The sequence below is a fragment of the Centroberyx gerrardi genome, chromosome 16 (assembly GCF_048128805.1).
Source record: "Centroberyx gerrardi isolate f3 chromosome 16, fCenGer3.hap1.cur.20231027, whole genome shotgun sequence".
In the NCBI taxonomy this organism is placed as follows: Eukaryota; Metazoa; Chordata; class Actinopteri; order Beryciformes; family Berycidae; genus Centroberyx; species Centroberyx gerrardi.
The window spans coordinates 26756207-26782386 of record NC_136012.1 but is presented as its reverse complement, the minus strand read 5'-3'; the positions used below and the strand labels follow the sequence as shown (position 1 = coordinate 26782386).

The 26180-nt window shown below is 42.9% G+C and overlaps 1 protein-coding gene across 1 annotated transcript in view; it reads right to left on the bottom strand.

Moving 5' to 3' along the window:
* Positions 1-26180, bottom strand: part of fat2 (FAT atypical cadherin 2) — a 109172-nt gene that overhangs the window by 12834 nt on the left and 70158 nt on the right. Inside the window, exons 20-27 of the mRNA XM_078288937.1 lie at positions 22560-22757; positions 20470-21070; positions 18883-19083; positions 14946-15100; positions 7169-7622; positions 3962-4115; positions 771-870; positions 342-487 (exon numbers count right to left, since the gene is read on the bottom strand). Of these exons, the coding sequence (XP_078145063.1) occupies positions 342-487; positions 771-870; positions 3962-4115; positions 7169-7622; positions 14946-15100; positions 18883-19083; positions 20470-21070; positions 22560-22757 (2009 nt within the window). The remainder of the gene's footprint in view (positions 1-341; positions 488-770; positions 871-3961; positions 4116-7168; positions 7623-14945; positions 15101-18882; positions 19084-20469; positions 21071-22559; positions 22758-26180) is intronic.

Here is a 26180-nt window from a genome sequence, read left to right as displayed (position 1 = left end):
CTCACAGTATTGAATTTCCCCGGGTAAGATAATAAAGTTTATCTAATCTAATTAATCTAATCTAGAATAAGCCTCATAAATTATATATATGTATAAATTTGGGGATTTACCAGCCATTATACAATTTACAATTTCCCATTTGGCAGACGCTTTTATCCAAAGCGACGTACACATGAGATTATAGCTGGTGAACTAAAAGGCTTTGTCCTGATTTCTGTATTGAAAGAAAAAGAAAACACTCAAATTTTTGTCCCAAAACATAAAAACTGGACTAACGGAGTATGTTGAGTGTGCTGAGTATGCTGAGTATGTTGAGTATGTTGAGTGTGTTTCGCTCTTACCCGTTGGAGTCCTGGACACACACAGGCTTCTTCTTCTGCTGGACGTAACGCTTCCTGATGCAAACGAAGATGGCGACCAGGAAGAGCAATCCAAGCACGCTGGCACTGATCTCCATGATCTCCACATAGCCAATCATTGGCGACATCTGATCAATAGACAGCTTGATTGATTGGTTGTGTGTGATTTAAGGCACATATGGATGAAATGTGTGATGTCCCTCAGGAAAATAGTTGATGATTACCAATAATCACTATTACTTATGGAAGTGTTTAGGATATGTGAGTAAAAATATATAATAAAACATATAATATAATAGAAATTAAAGGGACAAAATGACTGAAATGATTACATATTACAAGTGAGATATTATCAAGAACAGTACTGCAGAAACTCAGAAGGTTATTTGATTATCCGCGGCTCAGACTGACCTGATGCAGCGGGTCGCAGTGGATCGAGCCGTCGGAGAATTTACAGTCAAACCCTCCTGGACACGGATTGGGCGAACAGCCGTCAATCACATTCTGGCACCTATCAGGAGTAAAGGAAGGTGGGATGAGTGGATTTGGAGATGAACGGATGGACCTTCATGCGCTTTACTGGTAATTTCTTGTGTGTGCATAACGCAATAATGCCATGTGGTGGATGCTGCTGAGTGTGTGCATTTTTAGCATGGATGGGAATGGATCCTTTCACTTTAGCAGTCTTAGTATCTTGTTTTACGCATTGAGCTAAAAACAGGACCGCATACTGTATGTGTTGCTGCTGTGTGAAAACCTCAATCAATCTCCAAGATATTCACTCCAACTGTTCACAGCATTGCTTTCAGCTTGACCAACAAGGTTTTTTAGCTTGTTTTAGCCTTGTTTTTTAGCTTCACCACCATATAAAAAAAAAAACAGACTTAAAATGAAGAGTTGAAGACATTTTGCCACTCATCCACCACTCATCCAGATAACTGATGAAGCCTCTCGGGTGAGTCTTCAACTCTTCACAATAAGTCCAGTGGATTTCATTTTTTTGGATGACTGAAATCTGGTTTTAGCCTTGTTTTTAGTTTGATAACCATATTTTTAGTTTGTTTCAGCCTTGTTATTAGCTTGGCCACCATGCATTTTTGGATTTATCAAGGGGGTTTTGAAAGGGTTTCATAAGCCCTAGGGTATTGGATTTTTCTCAGCCCACAGAGGAACCATGTAATCCTTCAATTGAATTTAAGACCAAAGAGAAAATGACCAAAATTGAGTCACATGACAACAGCGACATGGATGTGCATGTATGTGTGTTTTTGTCCTCCACTTCTGGATTAGTCCAAATTTCTGGTAAAAAGCAAGCGATACTTTCTCTCTAACAGTTTGTGCTTACTAGCCAACTGCTGTTGACTGGCAGTGTGTTGATATGGATGTGAAGAAGAGGGCTACAGCGGAGGGCAGCACACAGGCCGCCACCTTGGCTCAGGACTGATGGTTCAATTTGGTCGCCGATACTGAGAGTTTCACCGCGGCTCTCCATCGGTCACACCCGGCACAAAACACCACCCTGAGGAGGTATTGGCAGAGCTTTGATTGCTAAGTGGAGCTGCTGTGGTACTGACAAAACCCTATTATTTTATTTTACATGAAGCCTGGTGTTCAGCTTCACCCACTAATTTCCCAGGTGTTGAATTCCCTCCCTGTACAGCATAGAAAATGAATTCCAGCAGTTGCAGAGTGAAATATTTTGGTGGATAAGGATGAAGTCTAAGAAAGAGACTCAACTTTTTCTCGTGGATTTAGTTTTTAATGTCTTATGTTTCTGTATCTTGTACACTGTTGTAAAACACTACTGGACTCTCACCTATCACTGCATGAACTGCATGGATGGCACACTGCATGAATTCACAGTGACAGATTGCTGAATATATGTAGAGTGACGTTCATAGTCAACTTTCCGTATGTGAGGGGCCATTAAGTGATTCTGATTGTTTTATTTTGTGATTATATACAGTACGTTGTTGCACATTAACCCTTAAAATACATTACACAAGTACCTCAGAATATGTTTGAATGTTTCAAAACTTTGTATGTTTCAAAAATGTACAGAAATTGCCAAATATTTTACATGTAGATGACAAAATATATTTTGGCCACTGGCCACTTCCTATGTGCTATTGAAAATATATATTTGCAAGTATATCCAAAATCTGTTTTGGCCACTCAAAATATGTTTCAAATGATTGTCAGCTACATGTACAAATACATTTTTAACATACAAAGTTTTGAAACATACAAACATATTCTAAGGTATTTTTGTGATTTTTTAAATTTTTTTTCCAGTATGGGAAGGGTTAATGTGCAACAACATACATAATCACCATTTGGCCATTTGTTTACATTTTGATCTATCTATATCTCCAAACATATTTTGAAGCATATGTGAAAGGTATTTTTTCCTGTATGGGTTGCTATGAGTCAAATTACCCATAAGGCCCAATGAAGCCTTGAAACCTTGGGGGGTGTTTGATGGCTAAAACTCAAGGATTGACGCATGTAGAGACACACACACACACACGCACACACACTATAACACACCCTCACGTGTCCTTACACATGAAACTTGCATGAACATGTCTATCTCATGCTTCATTAAACATATAGCCGGGGGGTTCAGCGTCTTATATCGGTGTGAACGCCCTTGATGCACGGACCGACCGCGCTGTGACACAACATGCGTTAAAAACATTATCAGACTGTGACGAAAAATCACATCACAGCAGGATAATACATCTGAGTCAAACACGCCAAACACGCCACTTCCTGCAATCACTGTCTGCCGGCGGTCATTTCTCATCCGCCGAGTTAATCAAAGCCCTCACCTGCAATACAGACTGCTGTTAATACCCATGAGGAACAATGCAATTCCACAGGCGGTCTTAATGAAAGGACGAATATGCAAATGCTGCAGTAATTTCACTCGAACGTGACCATACTCTTTGGTGGCTGTTGGTGGTGTGAGTGGAATACTACTAGGTGGTTGTCGGGTTATGACCGTGTGTGTGTGTGTGTGTGGTATGCATACATGGGTCAGATCACATATGCACACACATGCAAGCCGATGCCCAGTATTTCTCGGAGTGCCGGCCCGTATGTCAGAGCAAGTGATGGAGCCCATAATGAAGGTTGTATTAATTATTGAATTTGTATGAATCTTGCTTGTGCCTCTGTGTATGTGAATGTGATTTAGTGGCTGCATTTGTGTGCTTCCATGCATGTCTGTGTGGATATATGTGTCTGCATGCCTGTGTGTGTGTGTGTGTGTGCGTGCATATATTAGGATTTGATTCAAATGGGTTTTTGAAGGCCGGCGCTGATACTGAAGATGTTGATTTTGTGCTGATGTGCCGATGTCTCTAAATCTGACCATTTTCATTTTAAAAAGAATTACAAGTGTTCAGTGTTTCCCTCTGAATTTTCTTCTTGTCAGGATGGAAAAGCCTCTGAAACGGCATTTAGAGCATCATGGGACACTAAAACTCTCCACTGAAACCCAGACAAATGAAACTCTTGTAGGGTTAGCAGCTCTTTAAGGGAGGGTGATCGGCCTGATATATCGGCCTAACGTGTGTGTGTGTGTGTGTGTTTACCGTGCTCCGGCGATGTCCTGTGAGCAGTTGCAGATATAACCTTGAGCCTTTGGCACACACACCTCGCCGTGGGCACAAGGCTGGGAGGCACACGGGTTGTCGGCCAGCTCGCAGCGCGGGCCGTGGAAATGCCCCGCACACCTGCAGCGCGGCTCTGGAGGGTAAATAAAACACACCCAGACGTCTGAGACACGAGGGACTGATCAAAGCCGTGGTGAGCTTCCTCCACAGGGGCTAAAATAATCTGAGCGGCGGTCGACCTAATTTAGCGGAGGGGCACGGGAGTGTGTCGAAGTTTAAAGGAAAAATCCCCCCAAAACACTTAAACACAAAAACAGCTGCTGGCAATGTGTTCTACATTTCTGGGCCCTCTTTGTTGTTTGGTGTAACTGGCCAATCGTAGACGAGGTGACGTCAACATCAGCGGTAAACATCAGGTTTTGGTGTCAGTCCCTCAGAATCAAAGAGCGAGGGCTTCTTTCTAGAGCCGCCATTTTGCACCGAGAGACGTTCAACAATCATACAGGGAGAAATCCATCGTAGAAGAGGAGAGAGACCAGTTTCTCCACCCACAGGAGCAGGAGAGAGACCAGAATGCACTGCAGCAGAGAGACAGGTTGGGTTGTGAGTAAGGGACGTGACTGTCACTTTTACTGCATAACCCTCTGTTGCTTGTACTATCACTATCGCTCTCACTCTATCACTCCTACAATCCACAACTGAATGCAATGTTCTCTGTTTTGTTTTGCTTTGCCAACAAAATAGTCAGTATTTGTCAAATTTGGGGTTTTAAGGCAGCAATTTCAAGGCAGCATACATATTTTCAAAATTGATTTGCAGTGGTTTTGAATGAAACTCACATCGAAAAACACGTAGAAATACACAAAGGATCTCATTCAAAAATTCTACATATCCATTGCGATATTTAGTTATTTTGTAAGCAAATGTCCTGAGATGACTCCTAACTTTAAGAGTAACCCATAATGTGTTTTACTTGCCAATCATTGTTTTCTAAGAATTGATTTCAGAATTGATTTTTTCATGGTGTACATCTCATTTGGGATTTTTGAGACCCTGAACCGAGAACTGCAAGAGCTGCACTGGTCAAGAACCTGAATCCCTCCGTGTCCTGCTGCCCCGTTTCTCCCTTACACTCTTCACACCCCATTTTACTATCTCACCAAACAAAGAAAGAAATCGAGGACAGCCTCAATAAAACAGTGTGGACTGACTTCACACTCTCCGATGAAAAAAAAAAAAAAAAAAGAGAAAATCCAAGGCTTATATTTGTTTTGCAGCCAACCTGATTACTGTACCTTTCCTTGACCTGGGAGGATCTTTTGGGAAATAATATCTATTTGTTGTTCAACATTGCACCCAGGAACTTGTGCCTGAAGCGTAACTGAAATGCTATTTGAGGTGATGATAAATGAAGTCCTTATGGTGACTGACAAAAGTTAATACCTACATGCAGCGGTGTGTCCCGTGTGCTCGCAGAGCCTCGGCGGACTCTTTCTTCCCGCGCCGGAGACGGACGAGACAGGAGCTAGTTCAGTGAGCTAACAGGTAAACCTGAGGCGGCGGCTTTTATTAACAGCTTTACGCTTCATTTGTTTACGCTCTCCCTCCGCCGCACGCAGATCTGTATCTGCCGCAGCTTTTGGTTCGGTTTCATATCCAGCTTCCCAGAGAGATGAGGACATATTGCGCACACCTTGCGCCGGAGTCTCACACAGACTCATAAGAATAATATTACTTTAAAGCTGCTGGTCTTTTATCTGTAAAATTGCAGGTGTGCTTATCAGCTGCTACTGTAAGTAATGGAAGGAGTCAAACGGCGAGACATGCTTTGTTTTTTTATGATGCATAATGCAAACACAAAAAAACGACAATTCAAGCCTACAACTTTCTTTAGAATTTTGTTTTTTTACTTTTGTGTTTTGCCAAGAACTGATTTGACCAGAGAGACTTATTTTGACCAATTAGAGATAACCAAGGGTGGAAGTAACTAGTTACATTTACTCATGTTACTGTAATTTGAGTAGCTTTTTTGTGTACTTGTATATATACTGCATCTATATTTTAAATCCCATCCATTACAGGACAGATTTTGTGTCTCTCCATCAGCAACAGAAGCTGGATGTAAATTGGCTTTCACAGTCACAGTGAGAAGAGCAATCTGGCTTTACTTTACGTGCAATTTATTTTGCAATTTCCAAATTTTCCAGTTAAAAGAATCTAGTTTGAACTCTGTCCTCTCGTTCTTTTATAATTGCATGGGGAAGATCAGATCTAACAATGTTCTCTTTTCTAAATACCAACACAACAGCAGCTGATTTCACTGATGAGTTCCTCCTGTCTGGTTGAAGTTGTGTTAATCAGTGAAATGAGCTGCTGGAGTGTTTGGTTACAGTAGAAACCGTCAGACCCTCGGCCCTCCACGGCCCAGGCTTGCCTTTCTCTGACCTGGAAAATGTCCTGTGCCTCAAGAACTTTTCTGCAAAAACTCACATTTCACACTAGAAACATCACTGGATTTGGGGAGTTTAAGACGTGACCAACAAGCCGTCAGTTGAAGGGGATACATGCAATTAGAACTACCGTTTCCTTGCGTGATTTTGAAAATCTTTCAACACATGTTTGTGCGGAAAGACATTTTGAAACCTGAGATATTTCAGCCGTCAGTTTGGCCTTTCTAGTGTTAAAACTCCATCTATCTGAGTCAGGGTTAGAGTCAATTCATGAATGAACTCATCAATTCCAATTCAACTGAGGAATTGGAATTTGAAAAAAAAACCTACAGGAAACAGAATTGGAATTGAACTGGAATTTCAGGAAGTTTGATTTAATTCAATGAAATAAAATTCCATGTTTTTTTTGTTTTTTCGTCCCAGATATCTGAGATTACACAAGTGTTATATATTATCAATACTGAATATCATACAATGTAAAAGGAACCTTTCAGGTGGTATTTGATGCAGAACATGTAATCGTAATCCATAAATTATGACTGAATGCATTTGATTTGTTGAACTGTGTCATATTTGATTGTTTAGCGAGTCGAGACAAACTCTCTTATAAGTGGAATTTAATGGAATTCACCTTCTGTTTCCTTACAGCTGGGAGACTTTCACACTCACACTCCAGGAACTGAACTGGAGTTTATGTCTCCACCCTGATCTGAGTATCTTATCTAAGTGTCCTCACCTCCGCTGGCGTCCTCCTCGCAGACGCCTTCATTCTGACAGGGGTTGCTGTCGCACCCCCCTCCTGTGCCGCAGCACTGGTACACGCCGAACACCCTCCTGCTCCCCGGCCCCGCCCACTCCGCCGCGTCGCCCACTCTGATCGGCCGCCCGTTGAACTCCAGGCCCTCCAGGCAGCCGACGAAATGACGCGGGCGCGCGTGGGCCTCCGGGGCGGCGTCCTGAGCCGCGGAAGCGAAGAGCAAAGCACCGTGGGAGCGCATCATGCGGCACGGTTGGGTCAGGGCGGCGGAGGCCGGGTGCTGCTGGTCCAGGGTCAGCCTCAGGACGCTGGAGTTGACCTCCAGGACGGCGTGGTGCCAGCGACCGTCGGACACCGGGGCAGATCTAACCAGTAAGGAACCGGGGAGGCCGTTACCACAGCTGTACCTGAAGCGCAGCTCTCCATTGGTCAGCTGAGGGAGGGAAATTAGAGAAATTAGTGAGCTGATTGGTCAGTCACCTAACTATTGGTCAGTCAGTCTATTTTGCACACCAGGGGATGCGTTCAGTCGCCCCCAAAATGTAACAAACAGTTTAAAAGGAAACGGTAGTGCATTGAACGTCCTGTTGCAAAGCGTTTGTTATTACGGGTTGTTATTGGCTGAGACGGCGATTCCGTGTGACAGGCATACCCAATGAAAATGCAGAATCACCCCAAACTGGGTCAAACATACGTAGTTTCAGAGCAATGACAATAAAAGGGACCTTGGAGGAATCTGTTATGTAAAATTGAACTGTACTGTATCATTCTGGATCATAACATATATGACTGAGTTTATATATTTCTCACTACTTTAATCTAATACTTCACTGAGTATATTTTTAAAGTGACAGTGCACATTAACCAACATTTCTGTAAATGTTAGCCAGCTGACTAGTTTTCAACTGTAGTCTCTGTAAAAATACATTAAAATTATGTAAAAAAAATGAGACAGATAATACTCATGCAGAGAAAACATCAGAAAAATTTTAAATAGAAAATACGAGACACACATTCAAAAAATCAAAGTGCAATACACAGTTATTAACTTCAAATGCATATTGTAGACATGTTGTCTACTTGTATTTGACATTTACTAATCACATCTATGTGTATCATATTTACGGTATTTGTCATAACCTATTTCATATCATTTAGCATTTAACAGAATTTCACATTAACATATTCTGTGTTATTACTGTTATTATTTTTTGGTACTCTTACGGTTGCTGTTAGTATCCTCATGTTGTGTGTCGCCTGTTTTAAATGCTGTTATTGATTTGTTTGTTCTCTTATAGCACTTGGTTTTATCTGCCAGCTGTTATCCAAAGCCCTTTACGGCGCAGTGAGTGCATGTGTGTGCGAGTAATGCGATTACCTTGCTGATTCATACTTTTACTGGGATTAGATTAGAGTGTGTGTGAGCGAGCCGGGAGACTTCTGACACATTCCTGCTCTGTTGATATTTTCTTACACTTGGATTCACCTAGTAAGATTTTGACTGATACAAACAGATGAAATCACTTCACTCCAGTTCTGGCATCTCTTCATTGGATACCTGTTTAGTTTTAGTATTTCAGATTTTACTGATTATTTTTAAAAGCAAAAAGAACAAGAGGGCAGACTTTGAACTATAGGTTCTTTTAAGTAAAAATATGAGGGAATAGCAACAAAATAAAATGCATCATCAAAGTAACACATGAATCAACAACACAGGGACGTGTCAGTGGTGGTTTCAGTTCAGACCTTCACGTCTCTCTTCGCCAAGTAAACTGTGTGACGTACACTGCATGAAAACTGTTTTCAGATCTGAAATCTGAACATGTGAAGTCGCTGGCTGAGGGCCGGGGAGGAGATCTGGATCTGACTTCACCTGGTTTCACTCACTCATCACAAGTCAGCTGTCCAGTTTCTAGTATGCTTATGCACCACAGCCCACAAAGTTTAGTCTGTATTCACGGATGCTATTTAAAATGTAATAAAGTAACTACTAAGTAGGCTACTTAAGTCAAAAGATGTACTTAAGTAAAACTAAAAATACACAAAAAATACACAAAAAAAAGTGCTAGTTCACAAAAAAGCTACTGTTGTGGAAGAAATTGAAAACTACGTATAATAAGCAACATTCCTATACCTGTATTTACACCTAAGTGCCTAAAACTGAAGAATACTGAATCTGCTTCATCATCATAAGATTCAACTTTCTCAGAACTGTGAGCCTGGAATGTGAAAATGCCCAAATCTCAAAGAAAACAGAAGAAGAAGAAGAAACACTGACAAAATAATAACTTGTTGTCTTCTAGAAGAAGGTGCTCACCTCTTATTACACATCATTAGTTTATCATTGGTTGTTCAGTCTTGTTCATATGACCTTATACTTTTTGACCAATAGATCTATCTATCTGTATTAACATAATCATGAATATTCAACACTATAAAACTCTGCGTAATCATCCAGATTTTGAGTTTCTTGGCTCCCGACCTGCAGATTGAATAAACTGTCAGACTGACACTCTCTCTTCCACACTACTCAGTTACAGTGAGAAGCGTAACTGTAATTCGTTAAGAAGATGATGTTAAGAAGACGACCGTTGCCGTGTGTGACATAAAATCTGTTTTCGTTGTCAGTTCCTACCGTTACCCACGCTCCCCCTGTTCCCCCTGTGCAACATCAGTCAGAGCCGTTCAATCTGCATTTCAACAGCATCAGCCTCTTCCATTCCTGCACGCTCAGCGCTCCCACAAACTAACAAGCCAGCAGCTTTCCCCCCTCACCTTTTATCTATTCATATGTTTTCTTTATGTAACGGAATGCTCCTCATATCTGCCCTATTAAAAATACAGATGGAGTGTGTATATTGCAAATTGCCAAGCATTACCCCATCGGACACCGTAGGCCGCGATGCATTATTGATACCGACCCGCTTGGCTCTTGCCTCTTTAATTGCTGCAGGAGGGTGAGCTTTTTCCTCTCCTTCGTTTTTTTTTTTTTACACTTTTTTTCTTTCTTTCTTGTGGAGCTTGGGGTTTTTCTTATTTTTTTTTTTTTCCCCTCCTATGCGGCTCTGAAGTGCAGCAGTGACAGGGTGCTCAGCATTCAGGCTGCGCAGGCTCGGTCCTCTGGGCGATGGAGGTTTGCTTTCTGTCCCTGCCAGAGGTTGCTGTTTGATGAAAAAACAACTGGGGTGATTCAGTTTGGAGGGACGGACCCGCAAAGTCTTCTCGTGGATCAATAATAGCACAGAGGGAAGAGGGTGGGGGGGGGGTGGAGGGTGGCGGGGGGGCGGCTGTGACTCTGGCTGGCTTGTCATGGAGAGATGCTGAAGCGCTGGCGGTGGAAAAAGTGAAACCTCTAGACATCTGAGCCGCCCGGCGCTTGTCTCTTAATCTATTTTACATGACTTGGTGTGACTCTTGGTGTGATTTATGGGGGATATTTGAAGAGAGATGGTACAGTGTGACTCACTGAGAATTTTACAGTATCAGCACAGCTGATGTAGCATTGGCTCAGTGTCAAGTCCAAGTCCTCGGGGACAGAAACTCCACAGAATCAGTGCTTCATAACTCCATAAATCACCAAGTCTGAACGCCACTGCAAACGCTGTGGGCTTCCTGCAGGAAGCATTAACAATGTTGAGCCATGTTCAGTGATGTGTGCATACTGCATGCACATGGTGTACGCACACACACACACACACACACACACGTTAAGTGCTATGTTACTTACTGCGCATGGGTGAAGGGCGCATGTTCTAGAGCAGAGAAAATGGATGCTGTTGTTATTTCTGTCGAGCAGAAGTTTCAGTAAAGTCTTAATATGTACAGTTGTCGTTGTAGTTATTGAACCACAACACACACACACACACACACACACACACACACACACACACACACTCACATGTTACACTGACAGCAGGGAATGCATTGCACCTCTGTTATGCACTGCAAAAAAACGACCATCTTAACAAGTCATCAAGTCTCATATTTCACTTTCAAATCTTATTTTTCTTAAAACAAGAGAAAAATTCTGCCAGCGAGGTCAGATAACTTGTTTCAAGAATTTTCTAGAAATAATAGTCATAATAAGGCAGATCACTGCAGTAGTGGTGATGAGTAGTGCAATAGTCAAGAAAATGACACTTGATTCTACAAAATTCTTGAAACAAGCTGATTTGCATTGGGGAAAAAAGTGAAATTATCAAATCCCACTGGCAGATTTTTTCACTTGTTTTAAGAAAATTATGATTTTAGGACTCAATTATAGACTAAATGACTTGAAGATGAAGATGGAGATTTTTTGCAGTGTGATAAAAGCTCCGCTCGCTATCAACTAGTAATGAGTGTGCTGGTTCACTTGGCTTGAGATAAATCTAGATAACATGGGAGTAGCTTCGTCCTCAGTGTGATGCTGAGGATGCAAAACCAAACACACCGACCTCTGCTGCCACAGACCCACATCACCTGAACTGGTCAGCGGGGAGCTCAGTCTCAAGTTTATTCCCTGCAAAAGCCCTGAGTCCTATCAAAGTGTCCTTGAGCAACACACTGAACCGCTGCCTGCTCACTCACTATAAGCTAAAAATGAAATGAAAGTAAATCAGCTTGTGTTGGCACATGGAGCGCGAGCGATGGGAGTGTCAGGCTCATTATTCCAGCAGCGGTGTGTATCTGCATTGCCGTTATCCGTTACATCTGGAAACTGCTCTAGCTTGATAATTTTAGATCTGAGCTGTCACTCCTCATAAAAGATTTGGCGTTTCCTTTTACTGACAAGTCACCTTTTCTTCTTCTGCACGGCTTGCCGCAGCGGCTTTTTGTTCAAACGGCTACAATTTCCATTTCAAAGGTGACGACTTAGAGGAGGCTGTGTGCAGACATAAAAAAGAATTAGCAGCAGCAAATGGGTCTGAACTTAAAATGTGTAAGTTTTCCAAGACATGCCTCTTAACTGAGAATATTGATGAGGTTTGGGGGTTTATCAGAAGCCGCTGAGGTTTGGGGGTTTATCAGAAGCCGCTGAGGTTTGGGGGTTTATCAGAAGCCGCTGAGATGCCCGGCAGCCAGCGTCTCCAGGGGGGGTCAACGCACAAATAGCGTCTTGTAACTCCAGGAAGTTTCTCTGAAGTCATCGCAAAAACACAGGCGAGGGACTTCTCAGATGACCAGGCTTAAGAATTCCTTTTGAAGCAATTTTTCCACACAATGAAACAGGCAGGGACTCATTCTTGCACGTGCAAGCCAAGATCCAAAACCCAAGAGGTACAACCTTGGGAAAAAGTGAATGCTGCTTTTGATGTTCCCGGGAATCAAAATGATTGAATATTCTGCCCGGGTGCACACGGATGTCACACAAATGAGAAGAACCCACAAGGGGAGGAGTTGCGTGGCATTTCAAGTCCACATCAGGCCTTTTTTTTGCTATCTGTTTAGAGAATTATTCATGTCTCTCAAAGAATACAACGATTCATTATTCTGCTTCAACTTGCCCCTTTAATACGGTACAGTAGACCTAGTACTGTAGCGCCAAGATGAATCTTCCCTTCCCTTGGCGATTCCAAAAAAGCACATCAATAAATCCGCAAGGCAGCAAGCTTTTCATTACGACTCCTGGAGAAGTCTCGCTGTTCCCCTCAGCGTGAATTTGATGGAAAGGGCAACACGTGGCTCACGCGGTGCGTTCAGAGCCAGCGGTCGTCACAACACGAGTTAAAAGGGCATTGATGAGCTGATTACACTGGAAAAGGAGGGAGTAATGTAACAGACTTGTATCGCTGGCTTCATAATCCGTTCTGGAATGTTAACTTTTAGGGGGGAGAGGGGGATTAGCACCGCCTCTGATATGCAATCAGGCATTTAGCATACGTAAATACATGAATCCGGCATACTGAGATAAAGGAAGAGCATGCATGATATGCTTTTTCATGTGATGATCTGCAGGACTTGGCAGGAGAGAACCATCGGGGGTTTTGGCCGATGGCAGACTCCCGCTAAGAGTTTTTCTTTTTCAAAGTGATTACTAACTAAATGCAACAACCTCCACTCTCACACCGGCTCTCCAGGACTTGCGGAGGATGTGGAAAGACTCGCGACACAGCTGGTATTTCACAGTGAAGAACGGCACAGAGTCTGAAATGTCAGCGGCGCAATACAATAAAAACGTTAAATAGGCTTCATGCCCTGGATTTTCTCATTCTTCTTTTCTTTTTTTTTTTTGAAGTCCACCTGAGGATAATCTAAACAAGACGCCCGGCTGATTTATTGGCCGGGTATCAAGGTGTCAACAGGTGATGTGTGATGCCGACAGCGCTGACAATATTGACCCAGATACACGGCAGAGCGTCCTGCTATTCAGGGAGCTTGTTTGCAGTAAACACACAGAACAGAATGAATAGACTTCATACACACAGTGAAAGCCGCACAGTTTACCTGGAGTCGTTTGTACCAGACATCCACCAGTTCAAAAACATGACATCTATCCTGCTGAAACCACTGCTGGCATTAAGCAGCTGCTAAAACGCTGACACTTCAGATGATATGATCAGTTGCGTTGTTGAAATACAACATCAGGTAGCAGTTTTTAAATTAAATTAATCTTGTGGAATAAAAGCCTTCACTCGTCTGTGTAGATTAGATCAGTGGCTCTCAGATTTTATCGTTCCAATGTAAAGTAAATCAGTGTCAAACAACATTACATTACCGCCGTCTAAATTTGGAAAAGATGAAATCTACCTACAGCAATATATGAATAGCAATTAAGTTAACTACCCGCCTACAGGTACATACAGGAAAATGTAATTTGAAGGAATGTAGAGAGTGTTTTTCTTTGCTCCTTTAAATGTAATGTAATTGCTCTTTCTATGTTGCAATCTCCTTTTTTATTGTCATACTAAGCTGTATGTCCAAGCAACAGTGAGGTGAGTTTTATATCTTGTGTACAAAAGCAGAGGCGCTGTCTTAAAGTGACAGATTTCTCAGTATCAATGGATGGATTTACTGTACCCAGACAAAAAACTACTTATTTTCTTTTAACATGGAGAAACATGAATCCCAATAATAACAATAATCCCAGTTTAGAGCAGGGAACTGGTGTGTCTTTGGAGACAAATCTCAATGAATGTTGCAATGGTGGCCACACCCAACACACATTAATGCAAATATACTGTAAAGCCGGTAAAAACACAACTGAGAGAGTTTTAAACTTAAGCTACAATATATAGATTTCATCGTGGTTTTATGCTGCATTGCTAGACTTCATATCCTCCAGCCTCGAGACCAAAGACTAAAGGTGACTGTGTTTTTGCCCCAATAAAACCTTGCCCAAATAATTTAGGCTAGTTAAGTCAGTATCACCTTTTAAATCATTTCTTAAAACACTTTATGCACTTGCTTTTATTTAATTTTAATATTTAATGTAGCTCACTTTATGTTCGATTGCAATTAAATAATCTAATACTTCAGAATGAGGCAGTAGCTCATTATTCACTATTGACTCTTGTTTTAATACACAACTTTTGATTGGTGCAGCTGAATACAGGCTAATGTTACATGACTTCTGATTGGTCGAGAAAATATGTCAGGAACAAGCTACAGTTAAGAAGACAGAGCAGTAACAACATCCAGCATCGGGTTGCACTTCAGGAACAAACAACAGAAGCTGCATCTGTTTCTTTACATAAATCAGTGATCTATGCAACTATAGAGAGAGTTGAAAAGAAATCCCACTTTGTGTTCCTGTGTAAACGCAGCGGAGACGCACCTGTAAGGTTCCCCAGTCGCTGCCGTTGGCGGCCATGATGAGGCCTTGCTCCTGGAAAGTCTTGAAACTCAGCGACAGTCTGAAATCCTGGCTGTCCTCGTCCATCTGGTGAAGGAACTTGAGGTAGCTTTTACCGTCGAACCTCACCGCCGACTCTGGAATACAGAAAACGAAGAGAAAAAAGTAATGAAATATCACTGTGTCCCAAGAGCGATCACGTACGATAGAGAAGCGCCAGGGGAAAGAGATACAACACTCAGCACTGGAGAGATTCAACACTACATCAGTCTGATATTACGAAGCGCTCAGTGACTCAGACTGTGCCACCTCACTTCAAATACCAGCCATAACTCAAACCAAAAGTCACAGCAAGATATAAAGATATATGTGATCGCTAAACTCTGGTTGTCTAGTCTGTGCTGCAGGATGCATAAGGTCAGATGATGATAAACACTGACATGGCAGCAGTCCATCACCCTCTAATCTGGTGATTAGTGGGCAAATAATGTTAATAATACTGTTTACACGCATGCAAAATCTGCAAAAGTTTCCAACCTACTCGGTAGACTTTGCTAAATGTAGATTTTAGACTACTAGGCTCCTGTGCTGAATATAAATAAAGTAAAAAGCTTTGTTCAAAATGATGAGATGTCCACTATTTGGAAAAAAAAGTGTCACTGACTCAATAATTGTTTGGCACCTAAAACAAATTATAGTGGTTTTTAAAGGACAGAAGGTGACTTAAGTCCTTGGTTGACAAAATGCCAACGCTTTCCCAACTGGGTCCTCAAAATTTTAGAGATATTGAATGATGAACTTCAGGTCATCTTTTTCCACGGTTGATATATAATGCTTTGAAAATCAACTCTTCTATACTTGGAAAGACCGTCCATACTTGGAAAGACCTCCTTTTGAAGCATAAATTCTCGAGAATAATTTGAGCCATCTTAATCTTTCCACATCCCGACTCTGGGCCAAAGAAGTAAAAAAAGAAAAAGAGAGAGAAAAAGCCCTTCACTAATCTGTATCTGTCCTCAAGGCAACACTATTATTCCACCTTCAATTTCCATCAAATCTGACAGCTGAGTCTGCAGATGAAACACTGTGTAAATTGAATGTAATGTGTGATCTCAGATCTGAAAGACGTGCCAGTCAAGGTGGCAAGAAAAAAAAAACATGTTTTCTAAAATTTGTTTGATCTTTTTAACTGGCAAAAAAGCCCAAAGACAAATTAATCAACTAAGGCTCTGACAAAAGGTTAAGAACCACAACTTCAACAAAAGTGATCTCATTCTTTATGTGCTTTACTTAGTCCTGTCAGCACCTGTTGAGAGGATTATTTTGATTATATAAACTAAGTGAATGAATGAATGGATGAATGAATGAATGGATGGATGGATGGGCGGACGATGTTTCCATTAGCAAAAGGGAGAATATCAGAGTACAGACAACTTTCTTCTGCTTTCTTTCCCGGTTCTAAGATGAAACTTTAATGATGCCCGTGGGGAAGTTGGGTAACAACGTGTTCTCCAAGCCGGGTTGTTAGAAAACAACTTTCCTCTCGGTTGGTGAAAAATAACTTTTCTTGAAGTGGGACTTGAACCCAGTAACTTTTGTTTTGACCTTCCAGTCCAGCTGCCCCTCAGGCATCTTTGTGTTTTACTATTCAAAACTCTAGATGAATCACAGAACCAGGGTGGCTGATAAAGTACAACTTCCCATGAATCCCATAAAACCAGGCAATTACCAATCCACAGAATCTGGTCTAACTGTCCCTTGTGCTATTTAGGATGGTAGTAGCCTAGAGCAGAGGTTCGACCTGCGGGTCGGGACCCCCCAGGGGGTCGCAAAATGATTGATGGGATAGGAAAAAAGCATATTTCTGCGATACAAGTTTATTATCAATTCTATTTTTTCAGATTTTTCTCGAATATATATATATTTTTTTATGAAATACTTAACAGTTTTCAGCCTCCTCACATAATGAAACAACCTGAAAAGGGAAAATCATTCTTTGGTTGAACTCTGCACGGGTCTTGAGTAGACATCGCTTCGTTTTAAGGGGTCACGAGCCAAAAAGGTTGAGAACCGCTGCTATAGAGTTTAGAGAAGCAGCTGTGTGACTGGAAGGTCACTGGTTTGAATCCCAGACTGGCTGGGTGGGGAAGGGAATAAGAAACAGTCTCCCCTCCATCAACATGTACTGACAAGTCGCCCTTGAGCAATGTACTGACCGCCCAAATGCTCGAGTGGAGCTGCTCAGTGGACTGTGGTTGTACTGGGCAGCTCCCAGTGTGACTGTGTGGAAGCGGTATGAATGTGAAGCAACGTGTTGCTGAAACGACTGAGAGTCTAACAATCCCACGACGTTGAATTTTGTGGAAGAGTTCCTGCCGAGAATCGAACTCCGGTCTCCCGAGTGAGAGTCGGCAGTCTAACTCCCTGCGGCACAATTTCACCCATGTGACCAAAAATGAGAACAGAGCGACCGACCGTCAGTGCGTGGACCGCAACTTTCCTCCATAGCCTCCCTCTGTCTCATACATACTTCTGCCTTTAAGATGTGCGTGTGTTTTTCTTGCCTCTTCCGCATCCCCAAATCTCACACAACACATCCTTATCACCCAACCTCCGAGTCTCTTAAGACCTGAGAGGTATCCGATATAGTCAAAATACAGCGGCGATAACACATTCAGGAGATGTACCAGAGGGAAGAGGACTCCAAACAAGCTGATAATGAGTGCATATCCTGGAGGGCCCCTAGCTGTCTGGATGCTGTACTCACATAACTAATCCTCACAGGAATGCCAAATCGCTGAAGACGCCCCGGCGAGGGAGGAGGCAGCAGAGTGGCGCCTACGCACTGCGGTTCAGACGCTCTGCGGGCTGTAATCGAGGCTAACTCAGGACACATTCACACCGGGCACGTGTGGAGCGGTTTATTCAAACTCTGGAGCGTTTCCTCCTTTAGTTCGGTTCGTTCGGCCAATTGAGGACGATGACATTTGAACTTACGTGAGTCCCAAATAACGACACTGAGACGGCTGGAAATCTTGGTCCTCTAATAAGAGAACAGTGGCGCGGTTCGTTAGGAGTGAGAACGTAATCCAACCAACTACAGGAAACCACCCCAAAAACACAAGGGATTATGGGTATAAGGAGACGGATGTTGATATCTGATAGCCAGCAGCTCCTCATGCTTGGAAAGCCAAGCAGAACAAACTGAAGTCTGGACTGATGCTCATATTCAGCTATTTCTTCATGTGTTCCTAACTTGTATGAACACCAGCGAAGAAGAGACAGACAAGTCCATCATGTTTAGCTAAAGTTACAGGAACAGGAACTGGATTTGTTTCGATTCCCCTGTCGGCGCCAAAATCTTAGTGTCATCCTGGCGGGATGACAGCAGGTTAAAACTCTGTCCGATAAACAAGCGACTTGTGAGTCATGTGACTTTACGAGCCCTGGTTTGCTTGTAATCAGGCAGAGTGAACTCAAATAAAAAAATGCAACAAAACAATCTTTTCCACTGTGGTTCAGACCGAAGAAGACCAAATGCAGGTTTGATAGCATCCTCAGTCAATCAAGGACAGAGTGCACTCTGGGAGTTGAGAAAGTTGGCTAAAATCATTCAGATGGAGCAGTTGTTCTGCTCTTTGTCTAATTCAAGACTGCAGGTTTGAACTGGGTCGATCGTGAGAGCGGCAGGTGGATTCTGCCGGGCGTGAGGCTGCAGACTGAACCTGGGAGGAAGCGAGAGACTATTGCAAACAGGAATGACACACACACACACACACACACACACATACAGCTCACCCCCTTCTCCTTCAAAGTGCAGGCAAACACACACTTCCACATCAATATCCACACAAACGCTCATTCATTAGTGCCTCCCCAAAGCACACACACACACACACACACACACACGCAGACGTACCGTTGCAGGGGCAGACGCTCTCCCAGGCGTGCTGTGGCGTGATGAAAGCGGCTCTGGCGGTGGCGTAGTGGCTCAGCCTGTCTCCGGCCAGCCGGACGGCGTTCCTGCAGCCGCGCGGCGGGCAGCCGGCTCCCACGCAGCCGTTATGCCTCACCGTCAGGATGCTCAGGCCCAGAGAGTCCTCCAGGTCCGAGATAATACCTGCCACACGCAGGTCAACACGTCAACACTACACACAACTACCTTTTATGTGATTTTACTGAGATGTTGCTCTTATACTGGAAACTGTTGTGTGTGGCTTGTCTGCCTTTTATGTTTTATGTCTTGATTCTGCTTTCTGGGTCATGATTCCCTTGAAAAAGAGACTTTTAATCTCATTGGGACTACATGGTTTCCTCTGTGTGTGAAATAATGCCTGCAACAAAATCAAGTTTTTTTTTAATTAATAGAGTTTTACTCCATTAATAATAAAAAAAAAAAGAAAAGAAAGAAAAGAAATGTACCTGAAGTTCATTGCTCAGTATTTCAAAGCTTAATGGATATTTCATTTTGGAACAAAACTACATGTAAGTGTGGAATTAATTTTTGTAATAACTGGGGCGCTCTGGCAGCTCATTTAGTTAAGGTGTATAACATCTAACCCTAAGGCAAGAATGCCAAAAAATGAATCTTGAAAAATAAGTCATAAGTAAGTAATAGTAATAAGTCATAACTACCTTTCGTCTTTCTGTTGGAATTTTTGAAAGTCTATATTTTATGGGGTCAGGGTTCCCACACCTTTTCACTGATGAAATTCCAAAACTTGGAACTTGGACTTCTCCATGACCCCTTTTCAAATTTCCATGACCAAATTTGAGTGAGCAGTAACCATCCACTACACTAAGCTCACTTTAAAATCAAGGACTATAATATTATTTTAACTCTGTCAACAAAAAAACAGTCAGCAACCAACTGTATTTTGTTCCAACAGGGAGGTCCAGACTGAGTCAAAACTTTTCTCCCTTTTATCATTTTTCATATCTTCTTCAGGCCTGGAAAATACATATATTTTAAAACTCCATGACTTTTCCAGGTTTCTCAGGAGTGTGAGAAGCTGCGGGATGGACTCTAACACACGGTCAGTTCGGAGAAGACCATCACAGTGCGTGAAATGGTTAGATATTGTCAATGATCCGGTACCGATGGGGCCACTGGATCAAGTGATGAGGTTCCCTTTGGCAGAACCAGCAAGGGTAATGTATAGCAATAGTTTCCACCAAGTTAGTGAAGCTCAGGCAGGGCTTTATTTAGCCAGCAGCAACCAGATGCAGAGAATGACCGGAACTTATGATTACAAAGGAAAAGGCCATATGTGTTTACTGCAGAGAACTGGAGGAAATGGCAGAAGAGGCCAAGAAATAGGAAGTTACACTCAGAAAAGGAGAAGCCAAGAAACAAAAAAAACTACTCAGAAATGCCCCTGATTTTACAAAAGAAGTAAATCATTCCCAGAATCCAAAACCAAGCCAGAACTAGTTAAAGTGGATCTTAGGAGTAAGTTGGCACGCAATCGGAAAGATCAAGGGAAGACCCAGGAAGATGGATCACCTGGAAGTCGGCTGGTTGGCAGAGCCTGGACCGGCCCGCCGTGAGGCCTCCAGACCAGCAGGACCTCCAGCTCCTGGGCGTCCGGCAGCTGCTGCAGGCTGGCCAGGTGCAGCTCCTGCCTGGGTAAGCCCAGCGCCAGTCCCAGGCTGCGCTGGAGGCCTCTCCAGTGATCGCCCAGGAACTCCTCCGGCGACATCCCCAGCAGCTGCAGCGTCAGGCCCGAGTCCAGCGCCTGCTGGTCCGCCGCCCACACGTGAACTTTGACCCCGGCCCAGACGCTGAACTTCCCGTCGGTCACGCTGACGTTGAGCGAGTACGACCCCGCCTCCAGCGCCTCGTCCGCCCAGATCTTGCCGTCGGCCAGGTCGACGGAGAACCTGCCCCCCTCCGGGTGTTCGGAGACCAGGCTGTAGGTCAGGACGTCCTGCAGGTCCTGGTCGGAGGCGTGCAGCTTGCCGATGACGCGGTTGGCGAACAGGCCGCTGGCGGTGGTGATGAAGACCTCTAAAGGCACCACAGAGGGAGGGTACTTGCTCTGCTCCGTGACGTTGATGTTGACCACACAGATGGATGAGAGGGGGGGGTGGCCGCTGTCTGTCACCTGATTGGAGCATGGAGAGCAGTTAGCACATTAGCTAGGGTTAGACCGTACTGAAATTGGCCTTTTATTAAAAATGCCAGTTGATGTCGTAACCCTATGAAATGATGGATATGATGCAGTTTGTTTGATTGCATATTTATTGTAAAAATTATCAATATTCTACACTGCCCGTAACCTGAATTGATTGAAATCCAACATTTTGATTGAATTCCACACAAATGTGCATGAATATGTTTTATTATTATTATTTCTATCCTGGGTTTCAATGTTCAATTAGTGTCTCATGATGGTTTAAATGTTGTTTCAGAGGCTTTTCCACCCTGACAAGAATGGGGGGAAACACTCAATATTTTGGGGGAATTTTTTGGCATGAAAAAAGTCAATCAGCATAAAATATCAGCTATCGGCAGTTTCAATCAAAAAAAAAAATATTGGTATCAGCCTTCAAAAACCCATATCGCTCAAACCCTAGAGATTTCAGCTGCACTCAAATCATCCCTCAGTTCGTTATCTTTAATAGCCTCGGCAGCTGTGACCTTTTTTATTTCCAGTGGAATGAGAAAACAGGGAAAACTTTACCAAGACTACTTACTTATTCCGCTTGGACTATCATTTTTCATAATATCTGCAGTTATTAACTTTGAAGGTTATTAGTTTCACAGCAGTGGAGATCCTGGCCTGTCCTATATCTTAATAATAACAAATCATTTTCAGGATCCCTGAAGGACAACTCAACTTTCCCACACCAGGTGAAAAGTGCGTAGCAAAGAAAAATAGCTGACTAAAGGTCAAAAGGTAAAGGTAGCTCTTTATCCCGTAATGAGTTTCACTTTTTTTTGGGGGGGGGAGGGAGGGGGCATTTAACTGATGCTCATGGACACTTGGGCAGGACACACAGCTGTTATGGGAATCAAACCTGAGTCCTTTAGTTTTATCCAATAATGGAATGGAATAAACAGTTTTATTAGATTGGGTGTCATATTTTTCAAATGCAGCTATCTCATCTTTATTCATGTTGCCTCAATTTTTTTATTATATACGTACATATTTTATTATATTTTATATGTTTATATGTTCTTGTTGTTATTAGTAATATTTTAAAATGTTGCTGCTATTTTCATTGTTTTTTTCTGTTTGTCTGCACATTGAGTTTTCCTATGTATGAAATGTGCTATAAAAATAAAGTGTGACGACTTATTGTTGTTGTTTTTTGTTTATTTGTTTTGTATGTTATTGTCTTTTCTACTACATTGTTCTAGTCATTGTTTATGTAACGACGCTTTTTGTATTATAACATAACACATTGTCATTTAAAAGTGCTCTTATATTGTTGTTGATTCATGTGTGGAAAACTCAAATAAAAAGAGATAACCGTGAAAAAGTGAAAAGTGTAAATTTCCCATGATGACACGCTAGCCGCCCCGCCCGTCCCTCAGCGCCCCTCCTCACCCCTCCTCACCCCTCCTCACCCCTCCTCACCCCTCCTCACCTGTATCTTGAGCTGGTGCTGGGGTTTGACTCTCTTCCTGAGCGGAGCGGAGAGCGACAGCAGGCCCCCCTGGTCCACGTGGAAGCGCCGGTCCTCGTTGCCGCTGACGATGTGGAAGGAGAAGGGGGGGCCGTTCCTGGGCGTGTCCCTGTCCGTCACCACGAGCTGCAGGATGCTGCTGCCCACCGACTCGCCCTCCTGCAGGACACAAATGGTTTTTATTTATTCTTTTTAATTAGTTGTTTATCAGGTAATCTCTCATTGAGATTGAGATAATACTTACAGGTAATACTACTGAGATAGAATACTTACATTTACTTACACTACCAGTCAAAAGTGATTGAATGTACTATGTTTTTCATTATCTTAAAGCCATTTTAGCCATCTAAAGGCTTCTGCTTAAATGCTTGAAATTTGTTTCTTAGGCATCAACTTTGCTATTTATATTTGTCTATGTATGAATTTCTTTCCAAAGCCTTTGCCTTTCCATCAAGGCAAAGGGCGGCTACTTTAAAGAATCTAAAATATAAGATAGTTTTGATTTGTTTAACACTTTTTTGGTCGCTGCATGATTCCATTTTTGTTATTTCATAGTTTTGATGTCTTTACTATTATTCTAAAATGTGGAAAATAGTAAAAAATAAAGAAAAATGTAGTCCGAACTTTTGACTGGCAGTCAAAAGTTTCACTACATTTCAGCAGTAGTTGTACTAAAGATGATTTGTGGGAGTTTGCCAGGGTTTGGGGTTCCATTCCCCGTGCAGCTCAGTGGGCAGAGCAAGGCATTAACGCTGCCAGGGATTCTCCTTCCCTGCCCAGGTTTCACAGGGAAAACCAGTTTGGGACTCAACTGGCAACCGTCCCGTCACACGCCTGCTTCTCTCGCCACCACAGAAATGGCCACAGACTCTCGCTGTGATACCAGAGTGAAAGCAGAGGACAGCGGTTATCTAGCAGGGTCGGGTTATCTACCAGGGTCGGGTCAATTCATGAATGAACTCAACTGAGGAATTGGAATTTGAAAAAATCTACAGGAAACAGAACTGGAATTGAATTGGAATTTCAGGAAGTTGAATTTAATTCCATGAAATTCTGTGAAATTCTGTGTTGTTTTTATTGGTTTTTTTTTTTTTCTTACCACATATCTGAGATTACACATAGTGTTATATATTATCAATACTGAATATCATAAAATGTTAAAGCTTCCTTTCAGGTGGTATTTGATGCAGAACATGTAATGGTAATCCATACATTATGATTGAATGTTTGTTTCAATCATAATGTATTTGATGTGTTGAACTGTCTTTTATTTGATTCGTTTGAGGCTTGAAGTGGAATTTCATGGAATTTAATAGAATTCCAATTTCAATTCTAACTCCACTCCAGGATTTGAATAGGAGTTTACGATGCATTCTCAATTAGTTCATCACTGTCCCCAACTCTGTTATCTACCAGTTCACTTCCAATTCACTCAGCAGAAACACATTAGACATCCTGTTAGACCTGCAGTGCAGCACAGAGCTGCACAGGACAGATCATTTCAGTTCAATTAATTTCACCCTGTTTAATTTGGGAGTGTCTGTCAGATCGTCCTGCGATTAACAGCTTCACCGTCAGAAGGAAGAAACACTTTCGCACATCACTGCCTAGCATGCTGGAGCGAAGATACGCATTAGTCAGCATTTCCAGTGCAAATATAAACACAGATGTAACATGATTAATGACTCTGCTGCATCTTCTGAGGACGTTCTGCAAAGATTTTAAATCATCCGGTCCATCTGTTGGTTTTAGAGAATTGCTTAAATTTGATTGCTGCCTAAAATGTATTTTTTCTGTGACTACCCTCCGCTGCTGTGGTTTCACTTCAGCACAACAGATGTACGAGTCGAAAAGTGGGCGTCCGGCAATGACAAATAGTCAAACAAAGGCGTGTAAACGGCGACAGCAGGGCGGGCGCCGCCGACCTGCAACGCCTGTCGGAAAAGTTGACAATTCCTTTCCCTGTTGCAGCAACATCCATCTGCTTAATGCAATCAGAAGCGTCTTCATCAGGCGGAGCTGGCTCTGAGCGCGGGCGGCGAGGGACATTAGCAGATGGGCCGATATCACCGCGCTCGCATTTATCAACGCCCGGCGCCGCCGCCGCCGCCTGGCTCGGCCGGACCGAGGCTCCGAGCTGGCAGCGCTGCAGCAGGTAGAGCTGGCACAGGAACACTTAATTGTCAGTGAGCGACAGCCAGCGAGGCCAAAACAACTCTGTCTGATAGAACTGCCAGAGGAATGCACACACACACACACACACACACACACACACACACACACACACACACTTGGGAAAATGGGTTTCAGACACTGATATATGCACTGATACAAGCATCCAAAAACACACACAAACAGACACACACACACACACACACACACACACATGCATCCCAGACACTGATGCATGCATTGAGACAAGCTTCCATGCACACACACACACACACACACACACACACACACACACACACACACACACAGAAATACATCACATTGATGCACGCATTGGCACAAGCACTCACACAGACACAGACATTCATATGAGGACAACCTTGCGCATGTGCACGCACACACACACCCTTTCACATGTGCGCACACACACACACACACACACACACACTCAAAGAGTTGGGGTAAATTGCCTGTTAAAAGTGTTTTCCATGTCAGCAGACTTGGCCCTGTAATTAGACTGAGGTTTTAGGTGAAAGGGTGGCAGTGATGTCCTGCAAGTACAACACACACACACGCACACACACACACACACACACACTCAAATCATGGCAGTGGATCTTCTTGCCTCTTTGATCTTCACAAAGTTGAGAAATCAGGCAGCCCGGCTCTGGTTTGGCCTCTGAAGAGTTTCACTCTTGAACTCCCAGCACACAGTTTTAATGAGCTGTGGGCACCACAGTTATGATGGAGCAGCACTTATAGGTCAGCACATTTCACTGGAGTGTGTGAGTGTGTTGGAGAGAAAGAGAGAGGGAGAGAGAATGACTGATCTTTACAGATTTTTGTTTAATTATCTCCGGTCATCTGTCTGGAATATTTCCTCATTTTAGGCGTTGAGCTGAGAGAGCAGGCGGAGGTTCAATGCCTTGATCAAGGACACTTCAGCGGGTCAAACGGCTGATGTGGGGATCAAACCTGAAGCCTTTTGGTTACAGGACAGTCTCTCTAATCACCAGGCCACCAATGACGCATACTTAAATTGATTTGAACTGAATTGAACTGAACTGGTCTGAACTGAAAGTTGGAGAAACAGAGAAAAAGCGAGTGAGACAGACCAACTAGGTATGGATACATATCAATGTCAGAAATTAACGGGGGCTTGGGGCAAAAATACCACACAAAGTAAAAATAAGCTGGCAAAAAATGAGTACTGGTTTTTGCATTTCACCCCATTCACATTTTTTCATTGAGTTGCCAAACAGTCACATATGGATGCGACTGCTGTCCCCCGTGGGCCACCGTCGGTGAGTCATGGGAGTCCGTGACCGGCGGATTCTTTCCAGAGCGTTCTGGGAGAGAAAAATGGAGCAGCTTCTGATCCGAAAACAAGCGAGTTCACAGCCTGAAGCG